At 46.9% G+C, this 17,698-nt stretch overlaps 1 protein-coding gene across 3 annotated transcripts in view; it reads right to left on the bottom strand.

Moving 5' to 3' along the window:
• Positions 1–17,698, bottom strand: part of DUSP8 (dual specificity phosphatase 8) — a 78,433-nt gene that overhangs the window by 13,458 nt on the left and 47,277 nt on the right. The window contains exon 1 of one of the 3 annotated variants that reach the window (XM_039537333.1): positions 3,656–3,842. The exons of the other annotated variants lie outside the window; for them this stretch is intronic. Within the exon in view, the coding sequence (XP_039393267.1) occupies positions 3,656–3,773 (118 nt within the window). The 5' untranslated portion in view covers positions 3,774–3,842. Of the gene's footprint in view, positions 1–3,655; positions 3,843–17,698 lie in introns of those variants that run through there. 3 annotated transcript variants of the gene reach the window in all.

Raw genomic sequence — 17,698 nt, 5'->3', positions numbered from 1 at the left:
CAGAGCTGTCCTTAGCACAGCTGCTGTAATAGCCTTCCTGGTATGGCTGTGATGTTGGGTATCTGAGCCTGCACTGCAGCCTGAAATCCTGCCTTCTGGTATGACCCAGAGCGGCACAGGACCTACGCCTGGGAGACAAAAGGTGCCTCCACCTGGGAGGTGCTAAAGCACATCCGCTCTAGGGCGAGACAGTCCCTGCCCCACAACATCTCTATGCCTTTGAGGGGGAGAGTCACAGTAGACTCCTCCCTCCCTGGGCGTTGGTGTCAGTAAATGCAGGCAGTGGGCTCAGGATTCAGAGATGCTCCCAGATGAGCATGTGGAAAAGGTGCAGCAGTGCATGCAGTTTAACACAAGTCAGGTACGGCCTTATGAACACTTAGTCTCATGTTGCTCCCGCACAGTCCAGCCAGGGCTGGCTCGCCTTCCTGGATTACATAAAGCCATGTGCTTCCAGATCTCCTGTCCCTCGATAGGAAACAGCTCTTCATGCTGGTCCCTCTGTGATATCGCCCCGTGCTCGTAACTGTGCCTGGGGTTCCCAAGCTGCTTGGCAGCGCCAGCAGTGAATCCACAGCTTCCACCATGCCCAGGGATATTCATTACAGGCTTTTAAACAGCTGGAAGCATTCTCGTCTTTGAGTAACAGAGATGTCACTTTCCTCCTTAGGGGTCAAGGCCTCAATTCAGCAAGATATTTGAACACATGCCTAAGTGAAAGGACAAGTCCCACTGAAGTCAATGAGAGATGCTTAAAGTTAGGCATGTGCTTAAGTACCTTGCTGAATTGGAGCACAAAGCCTGTAGTCCTTACTTGGGCAGCGAGTCAACGAGAGAGTAAAGAACTGAGAACTGCAGGATCTGGCCCCTAAAAAAATACCAGCCCTTTGTCTCTTATTCAGTCTCAGCTAAACCTACCCTGTTCTCCTAGTCAGTGACATGACTGAACACGCTGGCCAGGATTCCTTCGAATCAGGGCAGAAAAAGGGAGAAAAGCACATAGAGCAGAGGGGCTGACCAGGACAGCTGCCTTCAGATACCAAAGTAGCATCATTTCCTTGGCCTCTGGGAAAATCCCTCACTGCAGCATCACCTCCCCTGGCTCCTACCTCATTTTTTAGCTTGGTAGTGGCCCATTCATGCCAGCTGCCGAGTGAGATGATGAAAGGGCCTTTACTAACACCATTAATCATCACCCTTTGGAAAGTTTCTTGGTGTGGGTCAGGGCTTCCTGCTCTCTGGGAAGTTTTAGATTTCCCCTCCGCCCCGCCATCCTCATCATTTCTCCATTGGATGAGGTCCCATGTTTAGCCCTTTTCTTTTTGCACAATGTCCGTCTCAATGCATAAGAACGACCCCCACCCCACCAAGCTTCCTGCTGAAATAAGTGTTACAGCCACTGCTGGGTCTCAAGGTCTGGGGGTATGGTGACTAGACAGCAAGTGTGAAAAATCAGGATGGGGGTGGGGAGTAATAGGAGCCTATATAAGAAAAAGACCCCAAAATCGGGACTGTCCCTATAAAATCGGGACATCTCGTCACCCTAGCAGGGGGAGCAAGTATCAGTGCTGGTCAGGACCCAGCACTGCAATAGCAGGGGAGGCTGCAGGTCAGGACTGAGGTGTATGGGCACCTGCATGGGAAATTTGTGGCTGTCTGTCATCTTCTCTGTAATTAAGAAATGAGTTCTGGTTTCCCTTCCCAACTAACTAAAGATCCTGCCCTCCTCTTAGTCAGGTCAACTCGCCCCCTGCTGGACAATGCCTACATATGTCTCCAATATTCCTTTTTGTACAAGACACCGCTAGAACTCCCAGAGCATTCCAGATGTGGCCTCACTGATTCCTTATACAGGGGCTAGATTAGAAGGTTCCCTCAGCTGGGTTTGCTGGCTCCCCAGACCCTCCTTCTGCTCTGTGTTTTAAAGCCTACGAGGATATAGTCTCTATTCAGGTTCTTCCACTCCCTCCAACCTTATCACAGTGGAAAGAAACATACATCTACCCTCTCTGCTCCTAGTCACGCTGAATCTCACAGTGTTGTATCGACTGACCTCTCTCTTTATACCCTCCCTCTCCCTTAATTTGGCACAATCAGGAGATTTCAACCCCCCATTGCAGGTTCGTTCTTCCAGGCTGTTGGTATGAGAAGCAGATGAACTAGCACCGCATTACTGATCCATGTACATTCCCCACTAGTCACTTCCTTCCCTGCCAAACTGCTTCCACCCACCAACCTTGAGCCTCCTTTGGCTGTCCTGACGAATACTTATTCTTGATTTTATGCCAGCAGTTGCTGACCTCGTAGATTCATCCTACAAGCCTGAAGCCCAGGTAAGCCTTGTTGCCTGCTCCTCCCTTTGCCAATTGGGTTTTTGGTACTTCCTTAAAAAAGAAAAAAAGAAAGAAACCCACAGCTCCAGCCCCCAAAGTTGCTTGTCCTGATTTTCCTCTGGTGACTGTGCCTGCTCTGGACCAGCTTTACTTGTTCTAAGTAAAGAAGAATGTGTCATTTCCACGACTGACCTATTACTAATTACACCATCACTGGGTTATGTGGCTCACGCCACAAAAACATGCCAAGCTCATTTAGTAGATTCCCATTTTAAGGGATGACGATGGTGGGGGGGGGGGGAGAATTGCTTGATTAAACCATTTGGTAAACTAGGTCATTTGAGGCTGGGCATATTTTAAGCCGCTCTATTTAATTTCACCCTTTCCTCCTCTCACTCTAGTGCTGTGGAGCTAAGACATTGCAAAATCCCTTTTTGAAAAAGGCACTTGCAAGAGGGGAATTTAGTGATCATCTCAGTGGGGAGAAGTGAGACAGCAGCAGGGGCTATTTGGTTGGTTGGAGGCGGGCTGAAGCAGTATCACTTTCTTAATATTGTTTCTTTGAACACTCTGTCCGCAATCATCACTTTCTTCTGGGGGAATTCCTCCCTTTGCTCCCCCCCCCCCCCCGACGCCCTTTGCACATGGGGACAGATGACAATTGCCTCACTGGCCCCTAGCAGCCCAGCAACCAATGCACAATGCTGCTTAATGCCTGGAGTTGCCTACAGGAATACACCATCTCCTCTGTGTCCTGCCCTGGAGGAGTGCAAGTGTGGGTACATAAGGATGGAGCCCCCCACCTTCCTCCTGGGAGTGTTCTCTTCCACTCCTGCTTAGCCACTCCAAACTTGCAGGATTTAGTCCCAGTTTAGCTAGTCCCACTAAACAAGCAGCACTCCTGGTTTCTAGATGGGAGCCCAAGCAAGTCACAGGGGGAAACCCAGCTGACACCACCTCCTAATACCAGTCTCATCCTTCCGTCTCCCCTTGCAGTCAACAGCAGAACCTCACCTGCCATGCTCTGCAGCGAAAGATCTCATTTCTTCCTTTGCCACCCCCCGTGTCCCCTGGAGGGATAGGCCAGATGCCCCCCAAAAAGCTTCCTGAAATTGCAAAGGATGAAAATTCCTGGTATTCCACCCCCCCAACCAAAAATGCTCCCTGGATCTCTCTATCCTCATGCCTGCAAGATGCCAGCTGCCCGACACCTTTACATTGCCTGCACATCAGCAGCTCTGCAAAGACAGCCTCTTACAGCATGGGTCAGGCTCAACAAACAGCACCCCCGGCACCCAAAGGAAAGGAGCTAGCCAACAAACCTCGCATGTCCCTGCTCTCCTTCATCCTCCGCACCCTGATTTTCAGCTTCATCTGCCCCTCATGCATGTCCATCCAGAACTGGTCCTCGGAGGGCGCAATCATAACATCTAGAGGCATCCAGGCAGCTGGGCTGCGTCTCACAGAGGCACTGCTTGCCCTTGCAAAACAACAGCTGGCAGGCAAAAAAAAAAAAAAAAAACCACCAGCGTCCAGCAGGAATTAAAATAAGGGGGGGGGGGGGAGAAATGGGGAAGAGAGACACCCTAACACCCTTTTTCCAGCACTACAGCTTCTTTTCTCGCCTCTCTCTCCCTGCGTGTGTGTGCGCAACTCCAGCTCCAGCGAGCCTGAATGAGCTCAGCACATGAGCAACAACCCTGCTGATCATAGCTAAGGGGTCAGGCATGCAACCGCATTCCTTACTCAGCACACAGACACGCAGTTTAACTCATAGGCTACACCACTGACACATGCTTCACTCAGCTGCTTAAAGGGGCGACAACCCATTTTTTCCCATTGACCTTGCTTGCTCTCTGAAATAATTGCTCCCTGAACGCCTGCAGGGGACGGCCAGCTCCCTGAAGGCAAGAGGCACTGCAGCAAACAGACCTTTGTTCCATTTGAAGTGAGCGTGATTTACTTTGGTGAGTTAATAGTTGTACAGTGAGTTGAAGGTAGAAAGCTCTGTACTGTCTATCTAATGCAATTATCCAGGGTCCATCATCATGGTACCTAAGCACCAACACACACACTAAGGACAGTGTTTTTATGATTCTGGATGGAGCACAGCAAACCTTTCCCCATCACCCAGTGTTCTCAGTGGTGGATACAATGAGGAGACTGGCTTGTTTCTTTTTAACTCGATGTTCTTTTTCACTGAAGTCTGAGAGCAGAAGGTTTTTCTTGAGAAAAGGAACTGGAGGGATGGGAGAAATAATCTGGCGGAGACATAGGCTGCAAGTGAGGGTGGCTGGGACGCCCATCAATAATGAGAAGGGAAGAATGGTCCAGCAGTTAGGGCACTCACCTAGGATTTGGGAGACCTGGGTTTGAGTCCAAGCTCTGCCATGGACTGCCTGCGTGACCTTGGGGAAGTCACTCGGTCTCTCTGTGCCTCAGCTCCCCATCTGCAAAATGGGAATAACAGCACAACCCTACTTCACAGGGGCGTTATGAGGATAAATCCACTAAAGACTGGGAGGTGCTCAAATACTGCAGTGAGGTGGGCCATATAAGTACCATAGAAAGAGCATGGAGAAGAGGTTGATCTGGGATTGGTGGCTACACTGGATTTAAGTGGCGAGTCAGGACACCCTGACTGATTTTGCAGAGGAAGGACAGGAGGTGGGGCTGGAGTTTGAGGATTTGGTGGATCTGAGTCCGGTTCAGTGTTACTGCACCCCTAACCTCAGCACTTGGTGTAACTGCTTACCACTAAACACAGAGTTCTACCTGCTTCCTCTGTCAGAAAGCCCTAAGCGTCAGCGAAATCAGCAGGTACAGAGTCTAAATGATTCTGTGGGCAGTGTTGTTGTAGCTGTACTGGTCCCAGGATACAAGAGACACCGCTGATGAGGGAAAATCTTTTATTGGCGTTAATGAGCCACTTCACCTTGAATGGCCTCTTAAAACATGTGTTAACTGCTTATGCTCAACACTGTTCCACCTTGTATTGAGCTGAGACACTGAGTACCTTTCCCAGACCGGAAGAAGAGCTCTATGGAGCTCAAAAGCCCGATATACACTATAAACGTACATTGGTATAACCACATTGCTCCGGGTGTGGATTTTTCACACCCCTGTGCGACACAGTTATACCAACCTAATCCCCGCTGTAGACAGTGTGATGTTGACGGGAGAAGCCCTCCTGTTGCCAGAGCTACTGCCTCTCACACAGGTGGATTAAGTACACTGACGGGAGCTCTCCCAGTGGCCCTAATAGCACCTTCACTGAAGTGCTCCAGCAGCACGCGTTTTATGTATAGACCTGCTCTGAATGACGTGCCCAGGGTCACACAGTTCTGTGGAGGGGCAAGGACTTGAACCCACTCTCCCAAGCCCTGAGTCAGTGCTCTAACCATGAGGCCATCTTTATTCTCTCTCCCAAGTGCTTCTTGGTCTCTATACTGAGTGGTGATGCAGGCCATCCCCACAAAGGCATCAATGTGGCCCTGTAACGGTGGTAGATTTTGTGACACGGTCACTCGTTCATTAAGATCTGGACTGAAACCTTAGAACTCACACGGGCCAAACACACATGAGAAGACAACTTCCAAAAATGCCCAGTCTGCAGGGGAGTCAAACCTGCAGGCTAGATGCAAACGGCTCCAAATCCCATCTGCATTCTTCTAAGCCATTGCCTCTTCTCTGTTTGAGGCACTCCTTTGTACGTACACCCTCGTGTCTACTGGAGGAGACGCGCACATTGCCTAGGCTTCTTTTCAGGTGTAAAATACAGTGAAAAGTTACATCCGTGAATGGTCTGTTCCCATTGACAATGTGGCTTGATTCATGAATTGTGACCTCATGAGCAGGCCTTCTTCCTCTTTTGCGAGAGAAGTATTCATTCTCCTTCCCTGGCTTCCACAAAACCTTGGAACTCTTTAAAACATCTCATCACAGTTCCTTAAAAGGTTACTTGTTCTGAATTCTTCCCAAGCCTCCAGAAAATTGCTCAGGATTAGACTAGGCAGATGGGACACATTGTATCTTTAAACTCTGAAGATTTACAGGCTGAAAAACACAAGGCTGAGTTATACATGGGAGACGTCAATGTTTTTCCTTAGAAGTGACATCACGTGAGATGAGGTCACCAGCACTAAATGAACCCCCCTTTTCCCCCATTCCACCCACCAGCTCATGGAGCCAGTGTTTTAATGAGGCTCGTTATTGTGAGTTTTATTATTGTCAGATGTGGGTCAGAGCCTGAGGTTGGATAACATTCAAAGCACATTCAAACCAGGTTGGAAAAAAGGATCAGTGTTCAACCAAAAGCAACGCTTGGGAACCTGGAAAGTTGTTCCCACAACCCAGGGGCTCTTCCCAACAAGCACGACATTGACTAGCAGAGAGGATGGGGACAACAAATGCTGTTGCACTTCATAGTGGTCCTGTTTATGCTACACTTGACACGATGATGGGGGAAGCATAAAACATGCTTCCATCATGTAGTGTAGATTCTCTTGTCTACCCAGGCGGGCAGATGAATCATGGGGAAATTTCATAGTCCTGTCTACACTGCATGGTCCCATCTATGCTGCAACCATGTTGGAGGACAACTCTGCTGCAACCAGTTCCTCCAACACAGTTGCATTTGCAGTATGAATGGGAGTGAAATTACATCCAGCTGGCAGCACTGGCAAATCCCATTTCCCATGAGATCTAATTATGGACTCCATGCAGGAATTGTGTGTGAAATCCTATGGTCTGTCCTATGCTACATGATCATAATTGTCCCTGTGGGCCTTGAAATCTATGAATATATTGTCTTCCTTTGCTAGCCTCTAGTAACAGGAGGGACTAACTCCCTCATGGCTGAGAGACCCTAAAGCTAAGTTATTTTGGGGCTGCAGGTTCCTTCAGGAAGAGTTTGGACTGGTTTTTTGGCTCTGCCCATCAGGGCTGGGGCATCTCTGGCTGAGATCTGTAATGCAGGATGCTTTAGCAGAGCCCTTCTTATGAAAGGTTAGCCCATGCTCTGCATCCCCGCCCATCCTCCTAAAAGACAAATGCGCCCACAGGCAACAGAACCCATCTTCACGGGGAGCAGTAATTAATCCAATTCCAACTGCAAATTCCTCCCTGGAAATAACATCTCTAGCCCACCCTCCTCAGAGTAGCTCTACACTGCAGCTGGGAGGTGTGGGTAGATAGATATGCACTACCTCAAGCAGAGCTAGTGTGCTAAACATAGTAGTGTAAATGGGATAAGATGGGCGGTGGCTGGGGCATCTGCCTACCCCATCCAGGAAGCAGGCTTCCAGCGGCAGTGTTGACATTCCTTTAGAGTTGCCTCTCCCCTGATCTGCTCCTGAACCTCCACCCCTTTCCTTCACCAGGTGCTGCCCCCGTTTGGGGGCTAATGTGGGGGAGGAAGAGAAATTGCCTCAGTGCCAGAGACACCCTTTCTCATATTTACCATTCCTTTTAGATCATTCTGCATAGACATGAGAGATGAAAAGAATCCCTCACCCTGCTGGAGGCTCTCTCTCGAGATGGCCACTGCAGGACGGGCCCCTCTGGTGTATGCCTCAGCGGGTGGTTCCATCTAGTTTTTAGTGGCTCCAGGGATAGGACTTCCTACATACAAGCCTCTCCTGTTTGTTAAATACATAATGGAAAGGGCAGTAATGAAGCGTTGGGACAAGGGGGCTCTTCAAGAAGAGAAGGGGGCAAGAAAATCAATCAACAAAGGAGGTAACATACATTAAAATATCAGAGGGGTAGCCGTGTTAGTCTGGATCTGTAAAAGCAGCAAAGAATCCTGTGGCACCTTATAGACTATGCTGCAAAACATCTGTTAGTCTATAAGGTGCCACAGGATTCTTTAAACAGTGCATATAGATTAACAGACGCTTTGCAGCATGAGCGGATGGAAATGCCCACTTTCTTAGATGCAAGGAGTGTAGTGCAAAGCAGTAGCATATATAGCAAGTGAGAAGAGCTAGAGAATCAGGGAGTAGAGGTAAAGCAGGAGGCAGAGGGAGTTCTAGCAGTTGCAGGAGAGGAGAAACTGGTTGAGGATTGGCTGGCCATTCACAGTCTTTGTTGCCATTCACAGTGATGGTGTCAACTTGCAATGAGATGTTCAAATTTGCAGATGAACTGGAGCTCTGGTCAGTCTCTTTTTGAAGTCTCAGTTCTTTTTTTTTTTCTGAGGATGGCCTGAATTGTGTGGGAAGGTGGTTGGCCACAGGTTTTTTATTGTTTGTTGCCCTTTTATCCTATTGATTGTCATATGCTATTCCTGTTCCTTTTTTATCTTTTCTTATGTAGATAGCATCCAGTTTACATTGCTGATTTACAGGGGCAGTGGTGGCGGTGGTGGTGGTGGTATTACATTGGGTGAATGAAGGGTGATGTGGCTGATCTGGTTAGGTCCTGTGTGTGGTGTGCTGGTGTAGGATATGTGGGCAGTTTTGGAGTTTGGTTTGTTGGTTGGTTTGGCTCCTGACTGTGTTACGGTGGTGTGTGAATATGCTTCAGGTATGGGCTGGTGTTGGCAGGTTGTCTGTGGGCCAGGACTGGCCTGCCCTGCCTGGCCTGTGAATCAAGGTGTGAGGCTCTCCAATGAGGATGGATGATGGGATGCTGATGAGAGCTGGGGGAGCTGGGGACTGGTATGTGATGGCCAGTGGAGTTTCTTTGTTGGTTTTGTTGGTTTTTGTTGCAGTTGAGGGTACTCGTCTGGCTCTGTTTCTCTGTCTCCTTATTTCCTCGTTCCTCAAATGGGTACTGAGTTTTGAGAATGCTTGGTTTTTGTTTGTGTTGGTGGGTGTTGTCTGTGGGGGTTAGAGCAGATGCGGTTGTACCTCCAGTGGCTGTAGACAATGGATCTTGTGGTGTGGTGCCCGGGTGGAAGGGCTGGGCATGGAGAAGGTAGCGCGCGGTGGTAGGTTTTCGGGGGGTGGGTGGTGTTAATGCATCCATCAATTATTTGCAAGTGTCTAGGAAGTGGACCTCCGTGTAAAAATTGGTCCAGCTGAGGTTGATGGGGGGTGGAAGCTGTTGGAATCGTGGTGTGTTTTTTTTTCCAGTCTCCTTCCATGGGTCCAGAGATGATGATGTCATCATCAAATGCGTGTAGAGTAGAGGGGCGTGAGTGGACAGGAGCTGAGGAAGCGTTGCCGCAGGATTCTTTGCCGCTTATACATTAAAATGATGATCAGAGAGAAAGCATAGTCTTGTAGGTAAGCCACTGGGACGCAGAAGATCCAGGTTCAGGTCCTACCTCTGCTCCAAACTTCCTATGTGACCTTGGGTAAGTCTCTCTGTGCCTCAGTTCCCCCATCTGTAAAATGGGAACAGTGCTTCCTTCTTGCCTCTCTTGTCTATTTAGACTGTAGTTGCTTGCAGCAGGAACTCTCCCCCACTGGGTGTGTGCCCACTGCCTACCCCAATTGGGTCACCTAGGTACTCCTGCAGCATACATCATCATAAATGCTAATGAGGGTCAGTCATCCTGGGTGTAACTCCACTGAAGTCAGCAGCATTATACTTGGGAGGAAACTGGCATGAAGCGTCTGCCACACCGAGGAGCAAAGAGTCTGTCTTCAGCACTTACATACACATGCAAGGATTAGCGATAACGCAGCTGGTTAGTGGCCAGCTTTTCCCTCCCCCTTCCATCACAGAGAGCTTATAATCATGGCAATTTCAAACCTTTCACATGGGCCTCAGGAAAAGGGGATGATGGGGGAAGGGAGGGGGCACTAGGTTGCTCAAAAGGAAGGAAATCATAACTGGGCACAGGTTCCTGTCCGCCAGGATCATTTACTGGGAAAAGTTTCCTTCCCCCACTTTAGCTTTCCAGAAATGAGATATGAAATGACATGGTTTTGCAACTCTTGGCAAATTGTTCTCCTAGTCCCATCCTGTTCCCCCCACCCCTCGTCTCCCCTTCTTCGTCCAATTGTTAAACATGCAGCCGGAGGAGGGGGGTAGCTCCAAGGAGTAATTATAGAATCAGGAAAACAAGTCCTCTGACGACAGTGTTACTAAACAGGGATGTTTAGAACACAGGCCAGGAATACAATCAGCTCATACATATGTGACCTGGCTTAACCCATCCCAGAAATGCAGCCGCTGCTCCCCCTGGGAAGAAAACAGGCAAAGATATCCATGACTTCAAATGCAAGGGTGGGGTGTGATGGGAAGGGGTGAGAGCTTACCAGGATGCTACACCTCAGCCTGGAGAAACCACTCCTTCCTAGCACACGAAAGGAAATTTGGATATTATGCGCCAGTCCCCACTCACTTTGCTTTGACAACAAGCGACCACAGCTGGATTTAGGTATCTACCAGAGCAGTGGTTGTGGGGTAGCACAAGGTAGAATCCTCCATGAACACTAGCCTGGAAAGGTTCCATTTCCTAACAGCCTGGACTCACCCAGCAGGCACGGCATTCAGTGCCACAGCATCTCTGACCTGGCCCAATCTAGGCAGTTTTACAGGGTTTTGCTGCAATAAAGAAAGCAGCTCCTCTGTTATTTTGAAACTGAGAAGGCCATGTGACAGAGTTAGTCAGTCAATGGGGCCACAACCGGAAAAAAAGTAGTGCCCACAGTTAGGATTCTAAGACCATATTTAGACACAAACTAATGATCTGATTCTTTTTCTTTTTAAGTGCCAGCTCCCAGCATCTCCTACTGTGTTCAGCTGTTCTCAGTGCCTCTGAAAATCAGGTGCTTGGGGAAAAACAAGAGGAAAAACACACATCAGACAGTTACAACTCCACCAAACATAGGCATTGTCATAGGACATTTTCCTGCAATATCCTGACCGAACTTTATTGAATTAGGTTAATACCTTTGGGATCCATTGCATTAAAAAGACAATTGTATATTTGTTATTGGGGTACTATGTATTTCCATAGGAAGGGTAAACTACTGAGGTGGAGAGGTACATATATACTGGTTCAAACTAGACTCTCCAGGGACCAGCAGACAAAGAAAGGGTTTTTGGAGAAATAGTCTAGTTTTAAACAAGCTCAGGACCTTCTTCCTGATTCAGCAAGTGGACAGGACCCCAGCTTTAGGGTAAGATTGGAAGGACTGGGCCTCTTGAGGCCACATCAGAATGGGTGCTTGCTTTGAGCTTGAAGATGTGATGAACTTGTAACCACAAGGAATCCCTCTTGGGTGGGGATCTGAAGGACTGTTCTTGCCAGAATCCATGTTAAGGTTGGGGTGAATTCTGCTGAGCTTATTAGCATGCATGTAGGTTCTTTTATTGTTTTTAAATGAGTTTTAGCTGTAATGTTTCTTTTACCTTAAGAATAAAGTAGGCTTGCATAGGAAATGCTGTGTGGAATCTTGTGTGTAGCAATTACACCTTTAACCGACTCTGAACAGACACCAACCAGTGTCCTGGGCAGCCTGTTTGCCCTGGGAAATAGTGAAGGGAGGGAACTGGCAGCCTGACTGTACATGCCCTTGCTGGACCCCTGAGGGGAAATACTGGTGCAATTGCCCTGGCCAGTGACACTCCACATCTAGACACCCATGCAGGTATAAGGGGGTCTAAAACTGGCACCCATGTGGGCATCCTAAGGTAGGAGCTAGATGTTCTGTTAAGGTGCCTGATTGAAAGCTAAACTTCTTCCTGTATTGAGTGGTATATTCTTGCTCTCTTTTTATAGGCAGCTAAAGAGCAGGCTGACGCAAGCAAATTAGTTGGGCTAGAGATCCCCCAGTAATTATTCATGAAGAGACCTGCACAGACGTACACAAATGAGGGGGAGGCACATTTCTCAACAGGTTCAGAGGCACTAGTTCGACTTGAAATGGGGCTGCATGGGTGAAAGAGGGCAGAATTTGGCCCAGTAACTGTAAATGACTTGGACAGAAAACATACTCTCCAGTAATTGCACCGTGGGGTATTAAATCACCAGGACTAGGCTTAACATGTTAGGGTGTGGCCATGTATTTTCAGGTCCCTATATTAAGTGCAGACCCTATTCATATCAGAGCAGAAAGGGCCACTGCCCTGATTTAGCAGCATTTATGATAGCAGCATTCTCCCACTGCTGGAGAAAGGAAATACAGTCCCTGTGGAGGAGGTGCAGGAATCTCTGTTGTGATTCCTGAAGGAGCACAACAGTAGCTAGTTACACAAGGACATTTCAGCAGAGGATATAAAGATATTTACAGAAGCTACCCTGGAACTAGGTGACCTCTTAATCCACTTAGCACAGTGCTGGCAGGTTTCCATTCAGCTAAACTGCTCCCACTTCCCCCTTCAAGGCGGATGAGACAATAATAAATATTGGGCAAAGTTATTCCATGTCTAGAGCGTTTCATTAAATAAACCAGCAGAGCCCTGTGGGCTCCTGACAACTCCTAATGTTGTCTTTTCTCTGGCAGCTCCCTAGTGCTGCAACTACAGAGCCTTGGATAGGATACGTCCCGCTTCTCCCAGACAACACCACGCTCTATGACCTCCTGCAACAGCAATGGGAACAACCAAAAGAGCTCAGAGAAAACTCTTGTGAGCTCAGGACAGGAAGTATTCCCTGCAGTAGACTCTCAGCTGTGGAACTCCCTGCCACTAGATATCAGGCAGAGAGTCTCAGCACCAACAGAGCTAAGAGCCAGACATGCCTTCCAGAGCAGTCCTTCCCTCACTCACTGGACAATCTGCAAATATAACTGGGTAACGTTTAAAAATTTGATGAAAATCTGATATTTTGAGAAAGAGTTTTGGGAAAAAAATCTCCCCGCCCCTTTTCTTTGACCAACAACCTTGGTCAGAACGTTTCCAGTTTCTCTGCAATTTCTTACTTGGAAAAAATACAAATTGGAAAATCTTTTTCTTACAAAGTCCGTCCCCACTTATTTTTGACCAGTCTCTTCTGCAATGAAAAACGCAGGATGACCTCACTCCAAGTGGAGGGAGCAACGATAAGAGCAGGGAGCACAGCCCTCAGGGAGAACTGTACTTGTCTAAATACACCTCACTACTCCTTGGAATGGGTGCCTGCCAAGGGCCAGGTTCACCACTGCCTTGGCACCTTGGGTGTGATTTCCATCAGTGCAGAAGGGACGTAGAATACTACTAAGTCAGAACGTACCATGTCGCATTCCACTTCGCACTGGTGGAGGTACGCTCATTTACACCAGCTAAGGATCTGGCCCAGCGTGCTTAAATGGACAGCTATGTAAAAGGGGGGTGCCCACTGAGTGGTCTGAACAATCTCTTTGTTTTCCTCGAGCACAGACTGTACAGTCTCCTCCCTACGGAAAATAACACTATGGCTCTGCCCTGGAGCATCATTGCCAAGCTACGGTGTGAGGCAGAGCGAACCAGGCTGAGAAAAGATGCCGTGGAATTAGTATGGAGTTTGAAGGCTTTGGGCCACTGGCCTTAGTTCCATCTTCAGAGAGCAGACGAGGAGTCACGGTCAGCCCATCCCTATTATTATTTAACATTTGTATGTGATGTAATAGACTAGCTCTTTGGGGCCAGAATCATCTTTTGGTTCTGTGTCTAGCACAATGGGGTCCTGGTCCATTCCTGGGTCTCCTAGGTGCTACAAAAATAATAATAGGAATCCAGGGTCCCCAACAGAGACAATACTGAAGGGTTCCCAAGCACTTTGCAGACCATATCTATAGAAGTGTCATGCACTGGCATGGAATGCTGCAGCCAAGCAATTTCAGCAGCCAAGCAGCACTACAATAGTTTGGAACAAGAAATATTGGGGTGGGTGGAAGAGGGAGAAAGGTTGGCAGAATGGAGTTACCGGAGTTGGAATTTGTCCATGAAATCAGATTTTAAAATCTTTTTGTGACAAATTGCCATGGGACCTTTAGTGACCACAAATGGAATCCCCTGGCTCCCAGTTGTACAATGTCCTCCAGCACTATCCTGGGGCACTCTCTGGATAATGACACAGAGCAGAAAGTGCCACCTACAAAATCAGTCTGGATTTACCTTGGAGATCTTCCATCCATACGCCAACAAGGCTGATCCTTGCTCAGCATGGAGATCTGATATCACATGATCCTAGGTGGCACAGATGCAGGCTACTACACCTACAGGCATACATGTCAACTAATTAACAGGTAGGTAGGGTTAAAATTAGAATTCCAGTGCTCTAAACTTCTCAGTTCAACCGGCAGAACATTTGCCTAAGAGACTCCCAATGTAAAATCTGTGCAAGAGAGACACTTCTGTGTTATTACTTGTGCTGCTTTTCAGGTTACCGAGAAGAGAGCAGCACAGCAGGAAGAACAGCACTGAAATCGCATAATTATTTAGCCCCCCCCCCCCCAAATCACATCACCATCTGCTTATCCAGGTCACCCACAGGGCTTCCCCAGTCTCAGGCCAGTGCCAACCCAGCTGCTAGCAAGCACAGGTTTGTGAGTGTGCACCAATGCTACAGAGCAGGGTTCTCAGCCAGAGCAGGGTTCTCAGCCAGGGGTCCGGGGCCCTCTGTGGGGACTACGAGCAGTTTGCAGGGGGTCCGCCAAGCAGGGCTGGCATTAGACTTGTGGAGGCCAAAGGCAGAAAGCTGAAGCCCCACTGCACAGGGCTGAAGCCCAGTGACCCAAGCCCCACCACCCAGAGCCGAAACCAAAGCCTGAGCAATGTAGCTTTGCAGGGTCCCCTGTGGCATGGAGCCCTAGGCAATTGCCCTCCTTGCTACCCCTGAACGCTGGCCCTGGCTTTTATCTGCAGAAAACCAGTTGTCGTGGGCCATGGAGTTTTCAGAAAGAAAAAGGTTGAGAACCCCTGCTACATAGGACACTTTATGGCAAGACACTTCAGTCCCCTGGACAGTGACCTGACAAAGGGAACTGCCTGGGGAAACTGAAAACACGCTCAGGGGGTATGGCACAGACTAGATAGACACTGCTTAGTGCACGCTTGGGCTCACAGAATAAAAAAAGAACTCAGGCTCCTATGACTAGACACTGCCATACCAGATCAGACCAGTAAGGCCCCAACTAATCTGGAATCCTGGCTCTCTTGGTGGCAAATACCAAACGCTTCAGAGGAAAGTGCTCTGGACAATGGACAATGATGGAATAACCTGCCCAGACGGCAGTTTCCTTCTCAGTGCCCTCATCCCTCATTAGTTAATTTCTGGTTTATGACTTGAAGCAGGAGGGTTTATATTTTTTATCCTATCTAATGTCAGTGTGGATGCTCTCATTATCCACAGAAGTGCCCTGACCCTGCTTTTCAATCCTGCTAGGCACTTAACTTCAACTATACCTATCACAGTTGCCTAAATTCTGTGTGAAAAAAGTGTATTTTTCTGTTTTAAACTTGCTGCCTTTCAAATCCATTGGCTGCACCCTTCTTCTTGTTCTATGAGAAAGGGTAAATAGACGCACTTTATTTCCCATCTCTACCCCATTGGTTATTCTGACACCTACAGCATGTCCCTTATCCGTCTCCCCTCTAAACTACACAGTTCCAGTCTCTCCTCACATGGCAGCCTTTCCTCATCTCCATCGCCTGCTTCTGGACTCCTATCCTGGCCCTGTTTTTTTTTTTCTTTTTAAACAGGATGACCAGCACTGAACACTATATGCCAACCGAGGGCATCCCATTGGTTTATATAACAGCACGATAATAATTTCAGTATATTAGTTCTGAGAACATCTTCAGTTAGACTAATGGCTCGTTTGCCTTTTTGCCCATCCACACCCACTGAGCTGAGGTTTTCATGGAGCTGTTCACACTGACACACAGCTCATTCCCCCTGAGCGTGTACAGTTAACATAGAACCCAGCAAATGTATGGGCAGTTCAAACTCCCTTTTATCCATTACTAGTGAATTTCATCTGCCAGCACATTGTCCATTCACCTAGCTTGGCTGGATCACTCTCAGAGTGGATAAAAATCAATGACATTTTAAAAAATAATTTAAAAAAAAATGGATTTTTTAAAATTTAAATGGGATGTTTTTGATAAAAGGTTTTTTAAGGAAAAAACCTATCTAAAGATAGTTTTAATTAAGATATATTATAGCTCAAAGATCTCTCATCATGGAATAGGGATTATAAATTCTAATTCTATAGTATGAGACAATATATTCACGTAATGTTTAAGAGTTTAAGAGTTTTGTAAATGAGTTCCAATAGTTCATGGATTAGGGACCCAATTTTATGAGGTTCCAGGTTCCAGGTTTTATGAGGTTCCAGGGGCTTCTGTATAGATTATTTAGGTTAATCTTTCTATCTACCCAATGGGACTCAGTGCTCAGTCTAGAAGATACCATCAGAGATGCTTAGTTTTGCAGTTCTCAAACTGTGGATTTGTGTCTCCAGAGCTAACATGCTTGTTAACAGCAAAAATGTTTTTAAATACATAAATAAATGATATATAGAGGTGAGAAATAACAGACTGCAATCCTACTGTCCCTCTGCAAATGTGTGTACACAGAGTCAATCCCTTATGTCTCTCTAAAAGTGCAAAGTTTCAAAAAGTTCAATGAACAGAAGATTGTTGGGGATGGAATAGATCTGGGCAAGGAGAAGGGAGGGACAGGCACTAGAAACAAAAGTGAAACTATTTGAGCAGCATATTCCAGAAGTCTTGAGGTCTCTGAGTGTAGCCTTCATTGCTTTGAGATTTACCATACCACTCTCTCACTAGAAGGGAAAACCTATAATGGAAGCAGGCTGTAAAAGAGACCCTGTCTGGGAATCAGAACCATTCAAGCAATATATGTTTGCTGATCATATTTTAAAGAAAGTCACTCCGGTGAACTGGTAGAAGTCACTTAAGCACTTGGTTTCAGAGACTTTTGAAGTGATAATCTCACTTTTAAACAGCAGTAGCTTCTTCTGCGAGTGTAGAAAGAATATTTTCTTCCTTTGAACTAATTCATTACAAATTGAGAAATAGTTTGGGACCTGAAAAAGCACAAAAGCTTGTTCTTCGTTTCCAGATTATGAACAAACAGGAAAATGAAGGTGAAGAAGACCGAGTTAGCTGTAGAAGCCAGTATTTTAAGGTTCTTGTGTTGACCTGGCTGACATAGTCGATTTAATTTTTGTTTTTTAAAAATATTTCATTTAACTATTTTAGTTAAAAACAATTTTAACAAAAACAAACCTGATTTTAAAAACTTGAATGTTTACCTAAATTCAAAAATTCATATGCTTGTTTTGTTAAATTATTATATGTTGGCTGTTGAAGAAAAAAATCCAGAATACATAACACTGTTGTTTTAGTTAAATAAAACTATTTAAATGTCTGTCTGATGATGTTCTCCTCCTAATACAGCAAGGCAAGAAAATCATCCAAATATTAATGATTAACCTGTTGAATTGGAGATAGTTCACCTCCCAATGACTTCATAA

The sequence above is a fragment of the Mauremys reevesii genome, linkage group 4, assembly GCF_016161935.1.
Source record: "Mauremys reevesii isolate NIE-2019 linkage group 4, ASM1616193v1, whole genome shotgun sequence".
Classification (NCBI taxonomy): domain Eukaryota; kingdom Metazoa; phylum Chordata; order Testudines; family Geoemydidae; genus Mauremys; species Mauremys reevesii.
The sequence above is the reverse complement of the archived record's forward strand: the minus strand, read 5'-3'. Positions and strand labels throughout refer to the sequence as shown.